Consider the following 25,990-nt stretch of genomic DNA (forward strand, 5'->3'; position numbering starts at 1 on the left):
CACACCTCTGCATACAACTGCAATGTGGACAGTAGTGAAAAGTATTTTTGCCACACAAAGTCTCTGCTTCAAATCTAGTTGGTAGAGGAGAGAGATAATAACAGACTTAGCGCAGAGTCAAGAGGAGAGCGTGAAAAACTCCTGCTGATATTCTTTGTATACTGCAGAAACAGGAGAATTGCTAGTGTGCAAATTTTGTGCATGTACACTGTGGGGTTTCTAAGCCAAACACAACTCCCATCTGTGGGGATTCCTGCAAAGGCAGGAGTTTGAATCACAGATACTAGGGAGAGTTGTCCATTGTTTCCTGTATTGTTACCCTGATTCTACTCCTTGTAGAGATTGAAGTTCAACAACAATTGAGAGCAGCCACCTAGCAAATAATGGAGGGCTCTCTTCTGCTCACTACTCACTTCTGATTATTGGTTGCAGGTGACGGATTCGAGTACCAATTAGATCTGTCAAGACAACCATAAATGAAAGTTTCCATTTCAAATAGGCAACAATAAGGTCTGAACAAAAAATAAAGTAATTTGCAAAGTGTGTAATACTTTGTCTGTAACCAAAAGACTATTTCTTTCTCCAAATGTTTGATGTAATCCAAATATTTAATACATAGCTAACATGTCAAGCAGTTAGCCTTAAACAGAGACAGTAATAGCAGGTTCAGGCTGTTGTTGATCAACAAGCGAGCAGTTCTTGAATGGGAATGTTATGTAGTACTGAAAGTGCAAAAGTAAAAAGTAATGGAATATTTAGGTTGGAAAAGACCTTTAAGATCACTGAGTCCAACCACTAACCTAGTACTGCCAAGTCCACCACCTAACCATGTCCCTAAAGACCTCATCTACACACCCGTTAAATACCTCCAGAGATGGTGACTCAGCTGTTTCCCTGGGCAGCCTCTAGCAGTCTGTGACCTAATAGCCAATCTAAACTTCCCCTGGTGGAACTCAAAGCCATTTGCTCTTGTACCATTGCTTGTTACTTGAGAGAAGGGGACAATCCCTACCTGTCTACAAACTCCTTTCAGGTAGTTGTAGAGAGCTTCCTTTTCTCCAGGATAAACAACCCCAGCTGCCTCAGCTGCTCCTGGTAAGATCTGTGCTCCATCACTGGAGATGTTGCCCTTCTCTGAACATGCACCTTCAATGTCCTTCCTGAACTGAGGGGCCCAGAGCTGGACACAGCACTCAAGGTGTGGCCTCACCAGTGCCAAGTGCAGGGGACAATCACTGCCCTGGCCCTGCTGGCCACACTACTGCTGACACAAGCCAGGATCCATTGGCCTTGGCCACCTGGGCACACTGCTGGTTTATGTTCAGCTGGCTGTTCACCAGCACCCCCAGGCCCCTTTTCACTGGGGAGCTTTCCAGCCATTGTCCCCCCAGCCTGTAGCACTGCATGAGGCTGTTGAGGTCCAAGAGGTGGGACCCAGCATGTCACCTTGTTGAACCTCATACAATTGGCCTTGGCCCATTGATCCAGCCTGTCCACGTCTTCTGCTATGATTGATATGAATAACAGGTTATAAAATATGTATGTGTGAGATGCACTTTTAAAATGCTGTAAAATTAATGAAGCTTATGTACTATTGGTAAATAATGATATATTCTTGTACCAGATCTGCTCTATACCTTTCCTCCTCAGCTGGGGGAGACAAAATATATGAAAGGCTCAGGGTTTGAGATAAGGGCAGGGAGGGATCACTCACCAATTGCTTCACAGGCAAAACGGGCTTGACTTGGGGAACTTAGTTCAATTTATTGCCAATCAAATCTGAAAAGGACAACGAGAAATGAAACCAAACCTCAAAACCCCAACCCCCACCCCTTTCTTCTTTCTGGGCTCAGCTTTACTTCTGATTTCTCTACCTCCTCCCCTCCAGTCCTCCAGAGATATGGGCTTGAGGGGTGCTGTCAGTTCATCACACATTGTCTCTGCCTCTCCTTCCTCCTCAGGGGAAGGACTCCTCACACTCTTCTCCTGCTCCAGTGTGGAGCCCCACCCACAGGAGACAGTCCTCCACAAAATTCTCCAATGTGAGGCTGCAGTTCTTCAGGAACTGTTCCAGTGTGGGTCCCCTGCGTGGTCACAGGTCCTGCCAGCAAACCTGTTCCAGTGTAGACTTCTCTCTCCAGGTGTTCTCCACAGGTTCTACCAGGATCCTGCTCCAGCTCAGGCATCTGACAGGGTCACAGCCTCCTTCAGGCACACACATCTGCTCCAGCATGGGGTCCTCCATGGACTGCGGGTGGATATCTTCTCCACCATGGACCAAAACATTGCCATCCAAACCCAATACACCCCTGTAATGTTTACACCTAAGAGCTGTTGTAAAACCTGAATGGGGTTGTCTTCATTTTAAGGGGCAAAAGATCAATGAATGCACTAAGAAAAGAAGGACTGGCTAGTTTTTTTTTCCTGGGAAATTTTTGGGAAATCTTTTCCTGCTTTTCAGTTTTATTTTCAAGTGCAATGCAAGTAGCTGACATAATGTTTGAATCTTTTAAGGCATTATGCTCACGTAAATTTAAAATTTTGCCTGCCTAAACCATCATTTGTCCTGAGAGCTAGAATTTGTATTTGCAGGCTTAAGATCAATGAATGACACATGCTTAATGTCATTCATTATGTTTGTCAAGTCACAAGTTTCTTAGCCTTCCTCCTTCATGGAAATTTTCTTCAGTATGCCTGGATGATTATGGGTCAAACACACTGTGGGGTTTAGTGTGAATATTGATCAGCAAATGGAAGGACTGTTCTTAACAAACTGATTTATACCCAGTATATTTTGTGATGGGTGCTTATACTAACTTATAAAGAGAGAAGTACTCTGTTTTTCTATAAAGGGTTCTTAACAATTTACAGGTGTCACGAAGTTCTAATAATGTTCTATATTAATAATATGGATTATATATTGAATATAGTTAAATAATAAGAAAAATAATATTTAATAATATAAATAATATTATTAAATTTTAAATATTGCTTATGGATTTCTAACAAAGCATAGTAACTTTTTCCTGTATTTGCAGCTCTATGCAATTTATTGATGTTGAATCACTAGTTTACATGTGCATGTATTTGTGCATGGTTTAGTGAGACTTGTATCTGCAGAAAGAAAAGTGAGTTGAACATGACTCTTTTTATGCTTACAACACAGAAATTTTGGTTTTCTGTTCTTTGTTTATTATAAATGCCACCAACATATTTTTATTTTAAAATTATCATGTTAAATACTGAGTGGTGCTACACTATCTTACCATTTCACAGAAAATCAGGTTAAATACAGTTAACTATCAATTTTCAGTCACAATAACACCCTCCCCTGTGTACCCTGGAAAGATATTAGAGAAGAGAGTCGATGGCCCATCTTCTTCAATCACATTTATGGTATCTGACAACCCAGAAGCCAATAAGAATTAAACCTTGTCTTTCTTTCCCTGTAAATCAGCAGCAAACCACTTGTTCCCAAGTGTTCAGAAGCAAGCCCTGAAGTTATGGCCCTTATACAGACAATAAGGCAAAAGTATCTCCTTGTGCCATTCCGTTCATCAGGAATCAAGGCAAAACTTGGAAAATATTGATTCAGAGTAATAGAGTCAATAATGGAGATTGCAGGTCAAAAGGGTGTCTCAAGGAAACTATAGTCACCATATTGCAGGTGTGAATGACAAAGTCTGGGCTGAAGTCCACTGAAATCTAAAGGAGAAAATGGCACTGTGGGGTCTGATAATATTTTCTCCAAGCTACCAGTTCCATCTGCAGCCTGTAAGGAGCGACAATTTTGCTGAAATAGCTGCTTTATTTTATTGCAAGATAAGAGCTAGGCCGGGTTTTATTACAACAATATTTATTTATTTATTTATTTAACTTCTGTGTGCAACACAAAGTTACCTTGCAAGAAAATGAGCTAAAAGTCCACAGCTAGCAAAACCAATATTTCATATATGTACCCCCGGGCCTCAAAATGATACAGCATAAGATGCCCCTCTCCAGAAGAACAGCAGTTTGAGCTTTCTTCACAACATTTCACAGAGCAACACTGCTGGTCAGGTGAGGCTTTGCTGCTAAAACATGTTGGATAAAGATCCACCTTTCTTGTCGACTCAAGAGGTAGTCAGGAGTCACTGCAACATAAATGAGAACCTCAGTTACACCCAGGAAGAATTTGGCCCCATCATCTCGTGGTTTTGGTGTAGACCACTAACTGCCTGAAATACTATGTATGTTTCAATTACATTTGATTTATACATATATATATTATACATATAATTCTACCAGAGATAGTCACCTGCTCCAGTGCATTTTAAATCGGCTATGATGCACTTAGACATGCTAATAATAACTTGCTAGTTATCTACTTTTCTTGAGGTTTTCTGGTTCAAAGTAACATGCAGGCACTTAAAATACTATTACAATTTCATGCTTAATTTACAAAATGGTGAAAGTTGCCTAATATTCAAATGAAATGTGCAAGCACAAAATACAGCCCTTTAGATAAACTGTCCTGGAGCTACTGTCATGTCATATTTAAATATAATTATTTGACCAAATGCAGGGCATTAAAAGATCCACTGCTGACAATCAGCTACCCTGGAGAAACACTCTTAATAATAATAATTTTATCAGAAAGTCATTTCTTCCTATTGGACAAAAACTCCTGTAAATCTTTCTGATGCTAAGATCTTTTGCAATGTCCAATGTACTGCTGATTAAGACAACTCATTACCTCCTTTTTTAATCCAACTGGTAAATACAGAATGGGAAGATACCGAAGTATGATAAATTTATGAGAACTATTAGCCATTTTGAAGGATAGTTGGAAGGAAGAACTAAATTTCTTTACAACATTGCATAGCTAAGACAGTAAGTTTCCAAATGTGCAAGAGAAGAGGGATGTGTTTTAGCCAGACTGTGGTTTAGTGAAAGCATTCCAGAGAAACAGAGGTTAACAGGGGGAAAACCATCCCAGAAAAGACAAAAGTGAGCTTAGTCCCTGCTCTCTGCTGGTTTTTCTTTGTCAAGACTATGTTCTGCCTTGCACAGAGAAAATCCTTACAAGTGAGCAGCTGTTTCACATCTTAAACTTTTATGGGCAAACTGAAGACTTTCTCATTTTTCCATGCTGTGTATGGGCCATGGATTGAATTTTGACTTGGAAGCACTTCCAGTGCTTATGCAGGTTTGTGTTAAATGTGCATTCAAGCTTTATGCAGCTCATATTTTGCTAAATAAGCAAACTTCTTGTTCCTTAGATGCCCTCTCTAGTATGGATGCAGCACAGAAACCTAATAATCACACGGCTTGGCTAAGATATTTCGCTGTGAGGGAAGCTTGTAAGAGAAATAGTCTAGTAGGGCTTTGTGCCCTTGCCCTCTGCACTTTCCCTTCTACACAGTAACAGATGAGGGTTACTGGTACACATTCTACAGTTGCAGGGCAGAGGTCTGTGGTGCCACTGGGAGAAGGGAAGACCTTCACAGCGAACAGACCCTGTCCACTCCATCCCACGTTAACATACATCAGCACGGGGAGCAATGCATTCTCCCTGCAGCTTAGGGCAGGGAAACCTCCACCCTGTAGTGCCTTTGCTGGCCTGGGTGGGACTGACCCGGGATCATTTCCGTGGGATCCTCCATTGGGACCACGTGTGAATAACCTGTGTTTATCACAAGATGAGAGAGGCACACTTGAGATTTTAGAAGTCTGTCTTGTCTAAACAATGCCGTTTAGAGCAGCAGTGTTACAAAACCACTGCTAAGAGTAGGAACTGCCATGTTAGTTTTCAGCAGAGATAGTGAGGGAAATCCCATACGGGTCTCCTTTATAGTGAATTGTAGCATGGCAACCCAGGAAAAACCTCATGGTGATTTTGGCAGGCTAGAGCCCAGGTGGAAGCTGTAGAAGTGGAATTTCTGTCTGTCAGTGCAGGTACAAATCTGGAACCTGTAAATTAAAGATTTCTGTTCTTTGGACAGACAAGGAAAGAACGAAGACAGGCTATACTGATACTTGTAACTGAAGTAAATTCAGTTTGAAAAGGTAGTTTTTCTAAAGTTTGATCATCCATCCTGGTGGAATAGGGTTCGAGAACTAGATTCTCTCAGACTCGCAATGTAAACCAAGTGAGTAAGATTTGTGGCAAGTCATAACTCTAAAATTCTTCATGTACTCCCACGGTTTTTAAGGAAAATTGAAAGCCACATTGGCAACAAGGACGCACTCACTGAGGACTGAGATCTGTTGACCTTTGAAAATTACTGAGACATATTCTTTGCAACTACAGAAGCACTTTGTGGGCTTATTCAATAAGTGTGTCTGGATTCTGCACTCATGCTGTGTTGCAGTAATTATATTACTGTAATTTTTTGGTTTTGAGATACTGACTAACCAATTCTCTAAGCACACAGGATTAAGAAATTGCTGAGAAGTGGTGACAAAACCAAAGGCAGGGCTTTGCTGTCAGGCAAAAGAGCAGGCTGGCAGCACATGGTTTGATCCACAGCTTGCTGCCTGGGAGCCCATGGAAACAGGAGCCAGGATTATTCTCTAGCAGAACCACACACTAGTGCAAATTATTTCCTCAGGGCATATTGGCCAGGTCATCATGCATACTAATACACATATACTCTGTAAAACACAAATTTAGGGGAGAAACCTTTTCATCTCTGTGTTCAGCAAAAGCGCTAGCGTCATAAATGGATCTTTCACAAAAGCAATTAAAACAAATCCATTTTTAAAAAACAAACAAATCAATTTTTAAGTGCCACCAAGGGTTATGTTTAAAAATTATCACACCAGCTGTTGGGAGCTAACTGGTCAGCCACAGCAAGCCTAAAAACTGAACACTTTCCATGCTGCTGTGCCCAGGGTGCTGGGTGCCACTTGTCCTCCACAGGGCAGAGCTCCTCGGGATGGGCACAGAGCCCTTTTATGTCAAAACTCAACTCAGTTACATGTTGCAAGCTTGGAGAAACCGTAGTCCTACATACCCCTACTATCTGGTTATGAGGGTAGCATCCCCACACACCTTCCATGGGTATTTGCAGGGAGATCCTGTACTTAGACTTTCTTTCTGCAGTAGGAGTTCAGACACCTTCAGACATCTTCTAGTCAAGAAAAATGCATTAGGAGTTATTTTAAAAAGTAAATGGCTGAAGGGGCCGTTAGGTTTTGCCTATGAATTTTTCACCAAAAGAGAAAAATAAAATATCATCACCATTAAAGTTGGATAAAACATTTTAATTTATGTTTGTCCATAAACTTCAGGAATCCTGTTTTACACTACTCTCACGGAAAAAAAAGTCTAATCTGTTTCAGATGAGTGAAATTCTGAGGGACTATGTTGGACAAAAGCTATTTTTAAGACACATTTTTCTTTCCACTCTTTTTTTTTTTTTTTTTTTTTTGTGAATAAATATTAGACCTAAGGGATTAATTTCTCAGCTAAGATAAATCAGCACAGCTCCATTGATTTGAATAGGGCTTTGCTGTTTTATGCCTACTGGGGATAAGCCTCACCAAAGGCTTTGTAAGCTTTTTAAAGTTAAAGGGACAGGCTTGTTCTGTGCTTCGCTGCTGAAAGAAAGGGAGAATTACAAGCACAGATTAGTGTAAGAGCTAGAGCTTTAAATGATAAACTACGGAATATTTGGAGGGTTTGAAGACTAATTGCAAAAATCTACTAGATTGATGGAGAAAAACATAAAATTACAGCCAGTATGCATATATACCTTATATATAAATATATATTCCACAATTATTCAGTAGGTGGCAGTTAAAAGCCTCGATGAGCTTTGCCGTCGCCATTTAGGCAGTAGCGCTAGCAGGGGCTGGACTCAGTCCGTCCCTAAAAGCAGAGAGGCTGCGATCAAGCCAACGAGAGCGTTATCCACAACCCAGGTACCGGGGAGTGGAGAGGAGCAGAGCCGCGGGAGGAGAGGGCAGGCAGCAGCCAACACAGGGCACAAGGGGACGTCGCAGGCTGCAGCCCCCCTTGATTAAGGCAGGGGCTCCTTTCTGGTGGAAGAAACCCAGGGCAGAGAGGGAGAAGAGCTGGTGCAATGACAGGCAGAAACTGAAGAGCATTTGAAGCTTTCTGCTCCCACACAGGTAATTTTTTTTTTTTCCACTGTCTTTCTGTTGTCACCTCGTACAAATAAGCACAGCTTTGCGCTGAGGGTAGAGGTCTTCATTTCCTTCGGCCAAAATCCACAGTGCTCACTCAGGCAAAATTTCCTCTGAAGTCGATGGAGTTTCGTGTGAGTTATGACTGCAAGATTTGATCTAAGCTTCTATCTTAGGTAGAGAACATGGCATGCTGCAAACTGGGGCTGGCAAGGAAACCAGAAGCTGGTCATACACATAACGACCAGTTAATAATATCATTTTCCTTGTGCTGGGATGCTAGTAATGACTTCACAACCTTGTTTTTCCAACTGTCTTTCATGAAACTCGATGTGCTGAATTGTGCCCTAGTTTACAGCACTGACACTGCAGTGGTTTAAGGAGAGGTTAATTTTTATTTTTTTTTTTTTTTAATGTAAGCTACATTTTAACTGATGGAAGAATACAAAAATGTAGAGTCTGCATGAAACAACGCTGGGTGTTCCTTTCTTTGAGAGAGATACAACTTTGCAGCATTCCATTGTCAGGCGGGAAATATTTTATTTATTCAGTAGATCATGTCTCTCGCAATTGAATGAAAGATAATAAATCATGAAAGACCATTCTGAAGTGCCTGAGAGTGACTGAATTCAGATTTGATAACACTTTCTCTCTCGCCGTCTTCCCCGTGAAATGTGGAATGCTCTGTATGCTGCACCACTCAGCCACAGAAGGGTGAGCCCGGAACAGAGCAACAAGATTGGATGTGTTTTAATTTTAAGGCATTTTCTGAATGTTCTGTTTTCATGAGTACCTGGATATAAGTGAACACGTATATGCCTGCTTATACATGCACACACATACAGCTGTGTAAGGTGTGCATCCCCACACCTTTTTATGTAAATGAAGCTGATGAAAATGATTGCTGTTATATGTTTGCCAGGCTTTACATTTTACTGTCTAGAATGTTTGCAGGATCTCACCATTTTTAATTCTGGTTCAGAAGGCTGTTTTGGTTTCCTCCTTCCTCCCTCCCCTTTTTGGTTTTCTGACTCAGAAAAGCTCAAGGAGCTGCTCCCTGGGGTTCCTCTGTCCTTACTGAATGCAGTAGTGCCCAGTTCACACAGAATGGGATCCATGCCATTGTTCAGGGACTAAGAAAGGTGATGTTCCTCCAGGTTTCATGCTCTCTCTCTCACATCACACACCATGTTTCTGAGTCTCTTGCATGAAGAATTGCACAGATATGGAACAAGTTCAAACATGCAACTGCAAACCAGTGGTCCCGTGGACCTGGGAGAATGATGGTGATGTGCAGCTTTTTATCCTTTGTCCCTTGGAAGAGAGAAGAATGAACGGGTATAAATGAGCTGTGAATACACTTAGGCTTAAAGGTTTCAAACCATTAGAGCAGCAAGGTTCTTAAATTACATTCTAGTTGAAGTAATAGAAAACACTCTAAATGCTTTTTGGTTGCAACTTGATGGAAGGGATTATGTGAAATGGTTGCCTGCGGAGGCAAAGCACTGGATTTGATAATCCAGTAGGTCTCTTTCAGTACTGAACAGCATTCTTACTTTTCACTGGAAGTTGCCTGCATTGAAGAGTCAAGGTCTTTGGAAACAGTTTTCCACATATCTCATGTCAGTCAGATGAAAGCATATTTATGCACTGTGCTGCCCTATTGTTTATACCAGCAGACTCATGAGCCCCGATGGTCCTCAGGCTGAATAATATCCCTTTCTCACAGTGCAGGGCTGAGCTCTTTGGAATTTAATTGGAGTTCAGAGGCATGGCTCCTTATGGCCAAGTGGTCAAGATTATATTAAGCGGCACTGCAGTCTCTGTAGTACCACTAAAATAGTGAACAATATGTAAACTGGTACTGCCGTTCCTGAAGTTGTTACCAGCGCTGTTTCCAGCTTCCTTTGAGGATCATCTGGCAAAGTTCTATAGGGATTTTCTCTTGTGCTAACCAACACACTCGCCCTTCTAAAGATCCCACCATCGTGTGTGAAAAAGCAAAAACTTACACTTTCACTGTGACAGGGTATGTGCTATTGCCTCAAACTTAGTTTTTTTAATAAACATACAATAAACAATAGTCTGGTTCAAAGATCTTCCTACAGAAAGACTGAATTGAATTCCATATTCCCTTTTCCTCTAATTCTTTATTTTATAAACATGTGCTTTTCTTCTTTTTTTTTAATGTTTTTGATTTATATACTACATTGAATTGCATTAACTCACAGTGGACTCCAGTAACTGTTCTGTAATAATAAGCTGCATTCAGTTGTTCCATCTCCCACACTGTATGTGAGTGTTGGGTCATTTGTACATTTAAGCTGAAACAGTATTCACTGTGGGACGTTTAGCTTGGTATGTGGGGCTGATTTCAAATGTTTGTTAATTTCCCCTTAATATTTTATGTTACTAGGATTAATAGAGCAATTATCAATATTATGTAGAGGAAGAAAAATCACAGTTTTGTAAAACATGGATATTAGCAGTACGACTTTCCCTTTAAAATGAAAAACTTCCAGAAATGTTTCAGCAAAAAAAATATTCCTGGAAATGTTTTTCCATTTGTTATTTTTACTTTACACACAAAGGTTTCTAAGTATCAGTGAACAGATACTTTCACTGCATTCTTATTGTGGCATTAAAATGTGCACTAAATTATCTCACTTTACTGCTGGAAAAGAAGTGAAGAAGACCCACTGAGTGACAATGCAACTGTACATATTAATTGAAACAGAACATGATTTAATTTGCCTTTTTGAATAAACAAGTATTGATTAGTTCTCAACCAAAAATATGGATGACTGTATAATTCTTGAAATGGGTGTCAAAGGAAGACAAGCAAAATGTGAAAAAGAGTGTGTCAAATCTGTGACAAATGCACCTTTCAACTCACATTGAGGGCAGGACCACCTCCTGTCGAGCAAATAATTTTAATGTTGAATGTTAAGCTTCTGTATCCAAGATTAAAATCAGTCTCTCTGGCTATGCAGGACTGCAATATGCTATGGCAGTAAAATTCAGTCAGCATCACCCTGACTGCAGGCAATGAAATTGGTTTTAGTTGAATCTGAACAAGTTCCAATGAAGTTATGTCAGCCTGTCAGCATCCTCATTTAAAATATATACATATTAAAGCAAGCATATGAAAAGGGCAAATCCGTTCCTGGACTGCAGCTGTTTCCTTCCCAAAACGTTCAGTAATCCTGACTTAAAATTAATCTGAAGCTAAGAAAAGAACACTTGTTCTTTTTTATTTATTTTTATTTAATTTTGTATTCTTCCCTGAAAATTTAAGCTGACAACTTTTATCTATTCTGAAAAAGTTAGTTACCTAATAGTCAAATGTTAGCTAAAATATCACTGTTGGCCCAAATAAATAACACTACAATTTTCCTAATTTTTTCATGCAAACATGAAAATGCTGCCATGTGTTACTGAGTAATTGTTTTTTAACATTCAGAATATAATTTTTACAACTTTCTTTAATACTATAAGGAGAAGAAACATGAATTGAGACTAAACTACTTTAAGGGCTTAACCTACCTTTCTTGCTTCAGAACAAAAAGAATTGAAATTTGGGACAGTGATGAATATTAGTATGAAATTTATTTTCTCCTTAAAAATAATAATAAAAAAATCGAGAGGGAAAATTATTCAGTTTGTGAAAGTCCTGAGATGCAGATTTGCAAATAAATCATTAAAAAAAAACCCAACTCTTTGGAGTAAAAAGAAAAATATATACAACTTTCCCCCAAACCAGGTTACAATAAATTGCACATTATAGACAACAAATAGCTTCTTACGAACATTTAGAAACTCCTATCAGAAAACTGCTATTGCCATATAATACCCCAAAGTTATACTTTAACTTTTGGTTTTCATAACTTTTTTAAGTATTGAGTGGAAGAACAGTCTTCTTACTAGTGTCTGAAAGCGTATCAGCAACGGTACTGCATTATTTAATTACTTTTCAGGGACGTTTTGGGTCCTGCAATCCACTGCATTATCCTAATCACAACTTACTGCACAACAAAGGAGTTGCAAAAATGCTCCCAGTTTAAGCTACGCTGTTTTGCTTCGGATATTATTTGGGCTGTGTAACAGCATCAGAATTGAGGGCTACAGTGAGAGCAACAGGGGCCACCAGTCTTCATACAGTTTCTTTTGCTGAATGAAGGGGTTTTTTCCATGTTAGTTTTCCATGAGTGTACTATTCTTCTGTGTAAATACACACTCTTATATGGAAATAGCTGGTTGCTTATGTTGGCATTTTTATCTCTGAATGATTATTAATCTCACAGTATATGGAATCATGCAAACCCTCCAGAGTAAAATGATTATTTGGAGAATGTTCTTTCTTTATTTGGATTTTTTTTTGGTGCTTTGTAGTTTTCTAAGTTTCTCCATCCAGGAAAACTTAAAAACCATACTTTTTTTCCATAAGATGCAGAAATTGTTTTGGCTAGTCTATATCTGGAGAAGCAGAAGTTCACCATGACATGTAAAGTCATTGCTCAATACCAAAGCAATATTCTACTATTAAAAAATAGAGGGGCTGAAAGGTCAAACTGAGTCTCTTATTCTGCATTTATAGGAATGAAAAATTCCAGTTTATAACCCTATTGCTCACAGTGGCAACCTACCTGCTGGAAGGCAAACATTCAACATTGTAAGTTGATCTTTCTCTCTTTACTTGGTTAAATCAAATCTATTGAAAATTGAGGAAAAACTACAGTATTTTGTTTAAGCTGGGAAGAAAACTACAAAAAAATCAGTCCCAAAGGGAGTTGAATACAGTGCTGTTATCTTGACATTTTTATTTCTCTGTGTCCATTCACAAATACCTAAATACACATGTACAAAGACTTCTGAGTTTTGATGATAAGCACTTTAAAGATTAAGACACTGGTTTACCAAAATGCTCAAATAGATAAATAAAAGTAAGAATAGCTCCATTCAAGTCAATGAAGTATCTAACATGCCTAAAACAAATCCTGAATTTAGACAGAAACTGTCATGAAATGCTCCATTTTTAATTTTAAGATTAACCAATACACTAAATGGGAAATGACAACCAATAGGACCTCTGTGCCTCCTGGATGCACTTAGTATATTATTTCCTTTTCTGCATGAAAGTACGGGTTTTTTGGTGTGGTAAATGTGTCTAACTGTCCATCCTGGATAAATATAGCATAATGTTTCTGTTACTGCATGAAAGTAAGGCTTTTTCTTTTGCATGTGTTCAACGATACTGAATCTTGTTTTATGGTAATGTTTCATTAGCACATACCTGTTACTCAAGGGTTGGTTCTGGAAGCTCTCAGACAGCAACAGAGCACAAAATTTCGGTGTACTCCTACTTGTAAACCTCTTTGTTAGTTCAGGTCCAACACCTTCTGCATTTTCTGCACAGGCACCCTCAGCCAAGAAGGGAATCAGCAGTTCCTTCTGCATCGTTCATTTTTCTGTGACAGTTTCACCTTCTTCGACAAGCAATGCCACTTTAGTTAAACGTAGCTTCAGAAACTGGTAAAGATTTTCTTACTGTGACAACTATTCATTCGAGATTTTTCATTTTAACAGGGGTTCCATTTGATGTAAGAATTTATAGGGATTCAAACGAAAAGCTATTTTGAACAGCTATTGTTTTGGGAATGAGATTTTCCGCTTTGGCGTGATGACAGTATGACAGTTTGCTAAAGCAGAGCACAGCATCTGTGACTGCAGACCAATATACAGGCTGTATTCTACCTCCTTTACATACAAATAGTCTCCTTCCATAAATACAGAAAAACACTTGCAACAAATTATTCTTAAAGACTCCTATTCATGCTGTTTCTCTTCTGTGCTAGGCCAGGAGCATGAAGGAAACCTCTCAGAGAACCTCTCTGAAAGACTTTGTAAAGTTGGTATCTGATACTTAGCTTGAAACCTACACCATATTTATACTGTAGCAAACATATTTATAAAGTTGTAAAAAACCTGTTCCAAAATGCAATAAATATTTTGGTCAAAATATATTAAAAAAAAAAAAAAAGAAAAAGAAAGGAAAAAAAGAGCGATTTTTATTTTTCTTCTTTTTTTTTCTTTATTTTGGACATTTGAAAGCAAACACTGCTTAGTCCAAACTCCTCCAAAGCAGACACTTTTTTGACATTCTGGTCACCTAGAGCAATTTTAGCTTTCTGCTCTGTCTCAGTTCAACCCAGTTTCTAAGTTATGAATTTTCTGTCCAAATTCAAACAGCTTCAACATTGTAGAAATCATAGCTCTAAAATGGAAACTGTTTCAGTTTAAATAAATTGAGTTTGTAGTCTGAATTTTTGCTTTCTACGAATACACTGAATAAGAAGAATGTCTGATTTTGTCTCTTACTTTGAGATGATCAAGTAAATATCATATAAGGACAGTGTGTCAGGTAAACTCAGCAGATTTATGACACACAAGTTTTTGTTTTTTTCCTCAGAAGATGCCATTTTCTCTGTAACTCAGTCTGGTCACCTTCTTTCTGGCAGATGATAAAGAATATTAAGCTATAAATGCTTTTCTCTCCAGCTATGGTCGAGAACAAGATAAATTAAAAGCGCTACCACATTTATGCAGTGAAAAAAATCATGATTTACACTAGCTGATCAAGAAGCAGACTTTCAAAGAACATTTTGTTCAACATGAGAGTAAAAAAGTTCTTTCCATATGGACTAGAGCCTCATGTTGCAAGAAAGAGCCATTTTAACAGTTAACATTTGGTCTTCAAATGTGTCCAAATTTCCATTGATTTGAAAAGATCAAAGAAGCCAAGAAAAGAAAAAGAATGAAAAAGTCAATCTTGTATTCAAAGTTGAAAATACTGGAAGTAGAAAGTCCCCATTCTTAAGTCCATGTTCATTAGCAGATATAGTGAAAATGCTCCCCAAGGAATGCTGCTTCTATACATAGAGTGCAACAAGCAAAACCTCCTTGCAGAGCTCTCTTTGTATATTTTATAAAAATAATGTGACATTTTTCACATTTGATATGCTGAAATGGACATTAACCTTACAGACATGTTGAAATCCATCTTAATTATAGGTACATTCTTCATCTTGTACTTTGTATCTTTGTATAGTGGTGCCATCGCTGCATAGCCTGGAAAGACTGCTAATTTAAATTGAGGCAAGATTTTGAACTAAAAACATTGCTTGTCCTTTATTGAATTTTCATTACAATAATGACAATATAAACAGAGACGTCACCTTAGAGTTAAAACAAGCAGCCAAACAACCAAACAAAAAAACCAGACAAAAACCACTGACTGACATGAGATGGTTTTACCTGAAGAAAAAGAGTTTTCAGGAAATTAATACCCAACATCTGAAAATTGCTGTATATCACACGAGACTGACATCTCAGTGGGATATCATAAAACCTCAATAACTGAATCAGTTAAGATGTAATCAAAGTCTCTGACTCCAGAAAGCAATGATGTTGTTTATAAAATGAATGCTATACTAAAAGATACCATCTAGTAAAAAAATAACAAATCTGTGACATTTCATGGTAGTCTAACGATGCAAACGTGATGAAAATCTTTTGCAACAAGACCCAAGACTGGAAACACTGGAGAGTGAGTGATATTTTTTTTGTACCTATTTTCAAGTATAACCTGAAGGAGTTCATGAGCTGTGAGATTCTCATCTCATGTTACTCTAAGTGTAGTTATTCAGGTTGATTAGTTTTTGGAAGATATTTTTCAGCCATCCTATGCCTTTTGCCTCTTATTGTATATGTTATCCATAGCTTAAATGCAAACATAAGAGGCAAGTTATAAATACAATTGATAGAAGAATTAGAACAGAAAAAAAAAAACAAACAATTAAAAATAACTCTGGAGATCCAGTGGCTAAGTACAGGATCAGTAACATCGATTTAGTAAATTCTAATACACCTACATGTAATTAGTCAGCCAAAGAACATGAAGAGTTTGAACCATAAAGAACATAAACTATAATGTGAAGTACTTTGTTTAAACATTTTGAATGCATATTTTTGTTACCACTATATAATAAAATAACTGATTTTATATTAAAATGACTCAGACCTTGAACCAGAGTTCTGTCAGAGCAGCCCTTCAGTTCTTTCACCTGGCATGTCAGAAATAAATGGGGAAAGCATGCAGACCAACACAAAGGTCTGCAGTTGAGTTTGAACTGGAGGCAGAGGTTTGTCCCTGTAAATAGCCCATTAAGTTCACCTGCAGTAGCTGAACTACAACAGCTCGAGCCTTGTGCTAACAGAGCCTCTGCAGAAAACAGCTGTCAGCAGAGGTGCAGACTCTGATTTGCTGAACTTTGCAATCAGACAATTAAAAAATGAAGGATATCAATGTATGTTATAGAAAGTATTTTGCCTTTTCAAGTGAGGATAGTGTTGATAAACTGACACTTCTGAGGATGATAGTAAATTTCCACTGACGCAGGTTGTGAAACTAGCAAAAGCAGCAAATGAGGCTTTATTACAAATAAGTCAGTTTTAGTGTTTAAAAAGCATTTTTTTATGTGTAGATTATGAAACGGGTTTTCATAAGTGTGAATCAGAAATGATCCTGTACATCTGAAAACCCAGATTTCTATCAAGTTAATTTTTCCGTACCTACACTGACAAGAATACAGAAAGCTGATGGAACATTATCATAGTTTATTTTGTTCTGCTGTGTGCTTTCATGAACGTATATTAAGACAAAGAACATCTTTGCCCTTAGCAAACTAAAGGGCAGTATGGAAAGAGTTAAAAAATGAACACTTGTGTGCAAACTCACCACAGACATACAGAATGATTTTCACTGCAGGAGACTCTCTGACCAGATCCACACAGAGAATACCAACAGATGATAAAATGCATATATAGGGCATCCTTTCTCCTCAGTGTGATCAAAAAGCCATGCATGAGATTGTTTTTCGGGTTTTTTTTCCTCTCAGTTCCTGAGCAGGACAAGTATAAGTGGGAAAAAAGTCATCCTGTCAGTAAGTCAGCAATGTTTCCCAGAGAGGCTGTGGGAAATAAATGATGGAGGTTTTCACACCTGGACAGGGCAGAACAACTTTCCCTGATCTCGTGGCTGACCCTGTTGGGACCACCAGGCTGGACTGGAAACCTCCTCAGGTCCCTTCCAGCTGGAATTATCCTTTGATACTATGGTAATTTCTAAAGACTGTCTGCAAAATCTCCCTAAGCAATAGGTCTGCTCTTCTTATCCCTGTAAAGTTTTCCAAATGTCTAATGGGAATCTCTTTTATGATGTAAGCCCATTAATGCTTTTTTTTTTTTTTTCCGCTACAGATATACACTCTCCCTTTTTGCAATAACTTGCTATTTCAGGATCCCTTAGAAGTTTTTGTATGTTTAATTCTGTGCCATTAAGGTGCCACATTTCAGTTTGTTCTATCTTTTGGGCTACCATATGTGTCAGATTTCTCTGAGATTTCTGAGTATGCTCAAAGCATAAAGCATATTAAAGCAGGAGTACACTCAGGTAGCTTTTAAAATTTTATTTCTGTACTCTACATTTCACTGATTTTCACAGCAAAAATTTTCCTAGAGCATTTTTTCTCCTCATCCCATAGTTCTTAGGCTGCATATTATATGAATGTGCAATGCTTAAGCTGCTTCTGAGGTGGAATACCCAGGTTTTCCTCTCTTGCCTTTTTGCTCACAAGAAATTATTAAACTATAATTCTTATGATAGCTCATGCTGTGCAGTCATCCACAACTATAAACTCTATGACTGTTCTGAATTTGCATGTTTGCAGCTCTTAGGTACAGTTTTATCCTCAGTGGAACAGCATTCTGCTAGCTTCCTCTTGTTCCTCCTCAATTTTTTCTACCTACTTCGTTTGGTGGATTTGTGTCGGTTTTCTTTTTTTATTTCTCTCTTAACATCATGAGCTGCTCACCCATTTTCTTTGTTCCTCAGAGGGTTTTCCCTCTTCTATAAACACGAACACCAGTGTGTTTTCTGAGGCTACTTTCCCTTTCCATTCCTTGAATTCTGGTCCCAGAAAAACAATTTTCTTTAATGCTTCCGGAAAAACACACTTATTTATCTGTCTTTCCTGTATTTAAACAAGTCTCTCAGAGTGACAGTGACTGTAGCATAGGAGAGATAGAAGGGGTGACACTGCCTTCTGTGATGTATTGCATGCACCTGAGAGCTTTCATTGAAGAACTGCTCTCTTCCTCATCTATACCAATATTGTTTGGAGGATTTTTCTTCCATTTTTAGGCATCATCTGCCTGAAGCCAGGCCGGGTAGGCAGAGGTGTGACAGCTCTCCACTTTGCCTTGGGATCAGCAGGCCCCATTGCACTGGTTATTCTGCCTGTCCTACAGCAAATGAGGATGTACAACTCTTTCACACAACACATTGTGTAAAGACAGATGTTTTCAGCTTACTCAGACATTAGAATTAGGACAGCATAGGATGCCCTGGACAAGAAGGATAACAAAATCAGGGTATGCTCAAACAACAAAATGAAGGCATTAGTGCAGCATGGGTTACCATAGCTTAAGTCGAAGTGGCACAAGGCAGCAACAGCATCAAAATGCAGAAGCAAAAACTTGGGCGTGAGATTGCAACTGAGATAAGGTCATGGAGGGTCCACTAATGCCCATATCTCTAGGGCATCACTATTCTGCTGCTCTAGACAGGTACAATCCCACCTAGCAATGCAATCGCTCCTTCTGGTGCATTGAAGAAATATCTTGAAGGCTTTCCTTCAAAGGAAAGAAATTCCTTTGGGTTGTTCAGGATTTACTGCTACCTAGGCAAAATTGCAACAGGCAGATTCAGTCACGTGGTGCCATTATGACACTTGGGTGAGGTTATCTTTTAAAACAGCTAATTTTCTTTAAAACAAATATAGATTCAGCAAGTTTTGCAGTTTGTCCTGCACATACCTTTTATATATCTAAATCTGATCTGAAAAGTAACAATATCCTAGATTCTCTACAATTTTAGGGTTCAATTGTTTAGTGTTTATTTGCTCAAATCTCACTAAATATGAAAAAGACTTGTATGTGCTGTGTACCTAATGAGCTGCTGCTAATGGGAGGGCAAAATCATCTTCACATTTATTTCAATGAATTCTAAAACAGCTACAGCTTGTAAACACCTGAAAACTTTACCATTTCTGTTATTTAACAATTATGCCAATATTTGTGGTCCTACTGTTTACAGACGGGTATTGTCAAGGGGAATTGACTTCAGAAATCACAAAATTTTGTGACCTTTGACATATGCACCTGTGAGCCTTTATAATACAAGCCACTAAAAATGTTGTGAATATGACTGCACCTCTCCAACAAGCGTTGCATGTGTCATGTTAAATATCCTCTATTGCAAGATAAGTATTAGAATGAAAAGGCAGACTGAATGTGAGCAATTTAAGTTTATCAAAATGTACTCTCTGATCTGAAATGCAAGTGGAAAAACACATTGAAGTGGGGCTCACATGGATTTAAAAACAAAGCATACTTGTGCTACTGATGAATAATCTGCCAGTATGTCTTTGTTGTCACTCAAAAAGAGTTGTTCAGTTGTAGTGGAGATAAATTCTGCAGCTACTGAAGATACAGCATATTCAGAGTAATTGACTGTATGCACCCATACGCCAACATATTTCAACTATGATTTAAGAAAACCTGTTTTAGAGACAGAAGAGTAATTCAACCTGTACAACTTGTTCAGGTCTTGGCCTTGTTGAAATTCCCAGATGCAATTTTTTATTTCTGTGGATATCAGTACAGTAGATAGAATGCTGAAACTCATGATATTAATTTATAGTCAGCCATGAAGTGATGAAGAAGGTCTTTTGTTACCAGACTGGATTGCAAACCCTAAATTTACTCCTGAAAAAAAATCATTCTGTAACCCCCTGCAAATATTCTTAAATTACTACAACTGGTATGCCATCAATTACGTCACATTTTTTTCTCTTATTGGGAAAGGTATGACAACGTGCACTCTTCACATGTTGCCTGTATTAACATCTGTCTTCTTGCTTTTGTCGTTTTCTTCCCTAGAATTTTTCCCCCCTAGCTGACCAAGTGGCACACAGGGAAACATGCCTGAGCAAAGCAACGACTACAGGGTAGTCGTGTTCGGAGCTGGCGGAGTGGGCAAAAGTTCCTTGGTTTTGAGGTTTGTGAAAGGCACTTTCAGGGAGAGCTACATCCCCACCATTGAAGACACCTATCGGCAGGTGATCAGCTGTGATAAGAGCATATGCACCTTGCAGATAACCGACACCACGGGGAGCCATCAATTTCCAGCCATGCAACGTCTTTCTATCTCTAAAGGACACGCCTTTATTTTGGTTTACTCCATCACCAGCCGGCAGTCCTTGGAGGAACTCAAGCCAATCTATGAACAAATATGTCAGATTAAAGGAGACATAGAAAGCATTCCAATAATGCTGGTGGGGAACAAGAACGACGAGAACCAGAACCGAGAGGTGGAGAGCAGCGAAGGAGAAGCCATGGCTAAGAAGTGGAAATGTGCCTTCATGGAGACTTCTGCCAAGACCAACCACAATGTGAAAGAGTTGTTCCAAGAGCTGCTCAACCTGGAGAAACGCAGGACTGTGAGTTTGCAAATTGATGGCAAAAAAAGCAAGCAGCAGAAAAGGAAGGAGAAGCTGAAAGGCAAATGTGTGGTGATGTGAAATTGCATTGTCAGAAGTCAGCTGTGAAGTCCCACCTGAGAACACACATGTAAAACCTATAGACACCAAACAACCATGCAAGATCCTATTTATTAGTATCTGTTCACGAAGAAAGCTTCAGAACTTGAAAAAATGAGATACTGTGGTTGCTATGACAAAAATCAACAAATAAAAAAGCATGCACTCAATTAAAATAAATCAGGAAGAAAAGGAAAGATGCCCCAGGATACCTAATTTTGTAATTTACAGAAAAGAAGAATTTTCATCATTCACACACATAATGTGAAAGATTTGGAAAGTCAACTTAATAATATTTTCATTTGCATATAACTGCAAGAGAAAGCACTGTATAATGTCAGAAGAAAATCAAAAAATAGTTGTGAAGAAACCTAGAACATACAAATGCATTCTGGGTGGCATTAATCATTTTCTTTAGGAATGCTGTAAACAAAAAATTCTGTGCCATTTTCACTATTGACTGGTGGAGAGTGTGCATAAGAGAGTCTTGGATCTGCCAAATAAATGAACTATTGCACAGTAAAAGGAAGTGTGGGTACAGCAGTTAAAAGGAACAGATATTATCTCTACCCTTCAGCATGATATTTCTTTCTGGTGGGATGCAGTATTTGAACTGAAGGTTGTGGAAAAGACAGTCCCTGCAGGAGAGGTGGAGATCATCTGCTTTTCTGGACTCACTGCTTCAAGAATGACCTGTGTTTCTGGCCCAAATATGTTTCAGAAGAACAGACATTTGCCCGTGGAGAATGTCAGATTGTATAAAAATGGTGTACATATACAAACAGAAAGCTTCCCCAGGGAGGACTGACTGGGGAGGCCCCTAAAAAGCCTCTATGGGAAAGACTTGATTCAAATGCTGCTGCTGGTTAAATGAACACATGGTGTGATTAATGAATGAATGAAGTGTCTTTTGAACTGGTGAACTGGTGGTACCCTTGGACGGGGGTCAGTGCAGGATACAAAGTTTTTATTCAATATATCAGATTAGAGCAGTGATGCTTCTTTACATTACCATATTCCAATCAGAATGGGGTTATGTTTCTGCACTACTAGATCTACTGCCTTTATATTGTCTGAAGAGTTTTATATTTGCCATTTAAATTCATGATTTGAACTGCTGTGATTATTTATAGAACCAAATCCTATATCTGGAGTTAGGGCCCATTGGAGCCTCTAAGAGAAGATTTTCTGGGATAAGCACTACAGGATTTGGCATATTAAGGGTTGCAGTCAGTACCGTGTTACAATGCAATACAAAGTTCAGAATAGAAAAAGAAAATATTTAAAACACTCTATCAGGGGAAATTGCTGTTCTCAAAACCTTTGAAAGGGGAAAAACTGTACAAAATGTGAGCTTTCCTGGATGTCTCTCCAAAGCTTTTTTAAAAACTAATATGAATGACTGAAGTGTGAATCCTACTGATAACAAAGGCCATCTAACATAAAATAAGCACATACAGTTTTTAAAGGACACATTAAAATTGCAGAAGTCACAATTTGCACCTTAGGAACTGCTTTGAACCAATAAAAAAGCCTACCATATTTTTAGTAAATGTTTATGTCAAGAAACATGGGAAAATGAAGTCAAGCACTAATATTACTAGCATGCATGCTGTTGCATTATAAATACCTTCCAGGAGATGCTCAAATGCAGTAACTGCATTAAAAATTGCTACCTTGTTTCTCTCAGAGTTATTGCTTGCTTAACTTCCACCTTTCTAACAAATGTGCAGATATTTCACAAGTAGAGTGATAGTATACATTTCTTTGGGGAAGAATTGCTATTAGCACTGTCTAGAGAGGAGCACAGCCTTTGTCATTCGCTCAGAAGAAATTCTGGCACCAGTAGAATCAAGTGTGAAGCTGCTACTTATTTCAGAAAGACTTTTTTTGTCTGTGTTTACTTCATTGCATTGGAAGAGAAAACTGTAAAGAGCATGGAAAAAAGTTAAGATTTTTCATTGACAACAAATTCCTGGCTCTTACACAACACTCTTTCTCCATAAATCTCAAAGCACTTTGCAAGAAGGACAGCATCATTATCTTAACTTCTCAGGTGGTGAAAGTGAGGCATGAAGAGAGGAAGCAACTGCACATAGGTTGCCCAGTGGGTTAGACCCAGGAACAAAAGCAGATCTCCTCTGCCCCAGTTCAGTGCTCACTCTGTGTTTTGTCAGATTGTCTTTTCACATTCTTAAATAGTTTCTGAAACACATAAAGAAGCCTGGTTTGGCTTACACAGCCAGGTGCATCTTTCTCGACTGTCTGTCAACAAATCAAACAGTATTTCCAGATCAGGGATGCAAAGCATTTAAAAGCACTATGTTTGGTAAGACTTTTATAAATGTTTATACATCGACGGTGTAAAAAAAATTGCTGACGATACTCAACGTCACAGCATTTGATCCCATGGATGAAGCTGGGAAAAAAGCATGATCAACCTTAAGGAGGCATACAAAGATCAAAATTAGAGAGGTTGCCCACAGATGCTAACACACCAGTGCCAAAGGTCATCATGCATGGCACATGCCTTAGCAGCCAGCATGGAATAATGATAGAAAATCAAAGAGAAAAAAAAAAAAAAAGGCTATATAAATGACATTTTAACATTATTTCTTTAGCTGGAGGAATAATTTACATACTAAAGTATCTTGCAGAAGTACAATATAGGGGATCTGAATTACTTAAAATGTACTGACTGCAAAGATATTACAGGCTGAAATTTGGCCCTGGACTTTTTTCTGAATGTGCCTCATAGCAAGAAAAGAGTAATTTCTATGGTAAATGTGGAAATAAAACTAGTAGCTGCCAATGTTAGGCTTGAGGACCATTTCCTTTAGTTTCCAGTTGATTCCTCACCTGCTACATTATAAGCCATGAAGTATTTCATGGACTTGCATGTATAAAAGCAAGGCCAGTACAGAAGCAATATTACTCAAGGACCACAGACTCAAAAGATAAGATATTTTATACCCTTGCATTGCCATCCTAGTTTATACTATTAGATTTTACATACCTTGCATATGTGTGAGCTGGTTGAAAATGTTTGTTTTGCTATTACTTATAGAATTATTTTTTTTAATACAGAAAAAATATAAGGTAAATAAAGAAAATATACAGCTTTATTACATTTTGTGTTTTATTTGAGAATGTGGTATCAGTATAATAATCTCTTTAAAAAGTATATAAAGAATATTTAAAATATGTAAGGTCTGCAGTGAATTTTAGCACCCAGAAAATATGATCTAGCCAAAATGAATCTTTAAAATGCATGATTTTTATATGTATATGTGAAATATTAAGTATATAGTTATCATGAAAATGTGTTGTTGCAATTTCATTAGCAATTGTTTTATTTGAAAACTGGATATGAAGTAATTTGTGCCTACAAGTTTCCATGTGTGTGATGATGTTCTCAACATACAAAATAAAGTTTTAAACCTAAACATAAGTTTAGAAGTCTTGTTGATGCCTGCATTGTATTTGTTTCATAAGTATATTATATATTTTTAAAAATTGTAAAGGCAATTCTTTAATCTAAACAGATTCTTACATGCTAGACAGAGTCCCAGAGCCTTCAGCTATACAAATCAGTCTTGAGTGAATTGGACCAGTATTATCTTATCCAGTATTTACTCTTCCTTTATTATACTGTGGCAAATACCTACCTTTCAAAGCAATCTACCTGCAGTAAAAACTGCCCAAAAAAGTTTATCAGTGGGTGTTCCTTTTGGCCAGCAAAAATCAAAATCATTTGGAAAGCTAATCTATATCTCAATATTTACTTAAAAATAATGGCAGATAAAACTTTGTGCTTGTGAAAAATTGAAACTTGCTATATGGATCCTGCTATTGCTCCTCATTTCTACAAAATTCCTGATGTTTTTGCAAATTTACTACTACTGCATTTTATATCACCACCTGTTGCAAAAAATGTCAAATATGATATTTTAACACTTCTTGCAACACAGAAGATGCAGTAGCAGCAGTTCAGTTAAACAATTATTTCTTCTTGTAAGAAATAATTCATATTTGACTGAGGAAGGAATCAAAAAACAAGCTTGAATACTTAGCAATGTTGATAGGCATTTGAACCAGTGATGAAATACTGAGTATTTATTACAGATTTCACCTCACTGCACATGGCAGTCCAAGAAGCATTTTATTTTTAGTAATGAACACCCCAGGACTCTTATTAATGCCTATTGGTTTTGTTTTTTTCTTTTGTTCTTCTAATGTGCCATCATTTACTATGCTTTGTCCTGGTTCTGTTACACCTTACTGTACAACAGTGGATGTGCCAATTCAGTGGCCTGAGTTTTGCACAATTCAGTCACTAATTGCTTTACAAATGTTTACCGTATCATATTCCACAGAAACACCAGAAGCATCACAAAATTTTGCCAGCCTTCAATTTTGTTTTGGTCATTTGTTACTACTCTTGTTTCCCAGTGGAAAATATTTTCATTTTTAACACATCCCCTCATTCAAACTCGTGCACACTTGTCACATTTAGTTCATCAGCATTTTAACTGGCATTCTCACCCACCTTCTGTGCACATTTTCTGATTAATCCACAAATTTATTTCATGCAGTCAAGTGTGTCTGAAGTCCAGCTCCACTAAAACTGCAAAGAGAGGGAGAGCTGAGCTTGAGTACCTTTGAAAGTACATACCTGGATGCTCTTTGCAAAGGACCCAGAATCTCTTCCAAATTAACCAGAGGAATAAAGGGTATAGAGAAAATGTTTAGCCTCTTTCATATAATTTATCTTGATCGAAGTACTACTTTTTATAATGAGTTATAGTGGTTCTACTGCAATCATAATGAAACTGAAGGGCAAAAGAAGATTTGTTGCTCAGTCTGATGTATGTATGTCACACTCAGATGCCAAGAAGTGGCCCACAATGGATCCTACAAGAGCATCTCTAGTTTCAGATTCTCAGATCAAAGTGCAGCCTGTGAGGGTGCTGTGAGTGGTGCACACCACAATCCACCCCAAAACTCAAGTCAGTGTCTGTGGGCCTCTACACCTGATGCTCTGAAAGCTGTGTGTGACGGTGTCTGTCACATGGAAATTACCACAGTACTTTATTAATTTCAGTAGAGAAAACGGGAAATAAAGAAGCGTAAGAGGT

General features: G+C 38.2%; 1 protein-coding gene and 1 long non-coding RNA gene across 4 annotated transcripts; both read left to right on the forward strand.

Moving 5' to 3' along the window:
- The first annotated feature begins 772 nt into the window (after positions 1–772).
- On the forward strand, positions 773–2,403 carry LOC120324235. The gene is made up of 2 exons (XR_005565372.1): positions 773–1,095; positions 2,142–2,403. It is a non-coding gene; the product is annotated as an uncharacterized LOC120324235 (long non-coding RNA).
- A 5,417-nt stretch (positions 2,404–7,820) lies between these two features.
- On the forward strand, positions 7,821–24,303 carry DIRAS2 (DIRAS family GTPase 2). Of its 3 annotated transcripts, XM_027721950.2 has the most exons (4): positions 7,821–8,118; positions 12,731–12,805; positions 13,550–13,665; positions 20,194–24,303. In XM_027721950.2, the coding sequence occupies exon 4, from the start codon at positions 20,235–20,237 to the stop codon at positions 20,832–20,834; it is 600 nt and encodes a 199-aa protein (XP_027577751.1). In that variant the 5' UTR covers positions 7,821–8,118; positions 12,731–12,805; positions 13,550–13,665; positions 20,194–20,234; the 3' UTR covers positions 20,835–24,303. The 3 variants fall into 3 exon arrangements, with proteins under 3 accessions (XP_027577751.1, XP_027577749.1, XP_027577748.1); XM_027721948.2 differs by lacking the exon at positions 13,550–13,665; XM_027721947.2 differs by lacking the exons at positions 12,731–12,805; positions 13,550–13,665.
- The last annotated feature ends 1,687 nt before the right edge of the window (positions 24,304–25,990 follow it).

This window comes from Pipra filicauda, unplaced genomic scaffold (genome assembly GCF_003945595.2).
Source record: "Pipra filicauda isolate LSUMZ 115617 unplaced genomic scaffold, ASM394559v2 scaffold467_size714961_pilon, whole genome shotgun sequence".
Taxonomy (NCBI): Eukaryota; Metazoa; Chordata; class Aves; order Passeriformes; family Pipridae; genus Pipra; species Pipra filicauda.

Bases quoted from the DNA above. Each gene is read 5' to 3' on its own strand.
- DIRAS2 (XM_027721950.2), top strand. From the start codon at position 20,235: ATGCCTGAGCAAAGCAACGACTACAGGGTAGTCGTGTTCGGAGCTGGC.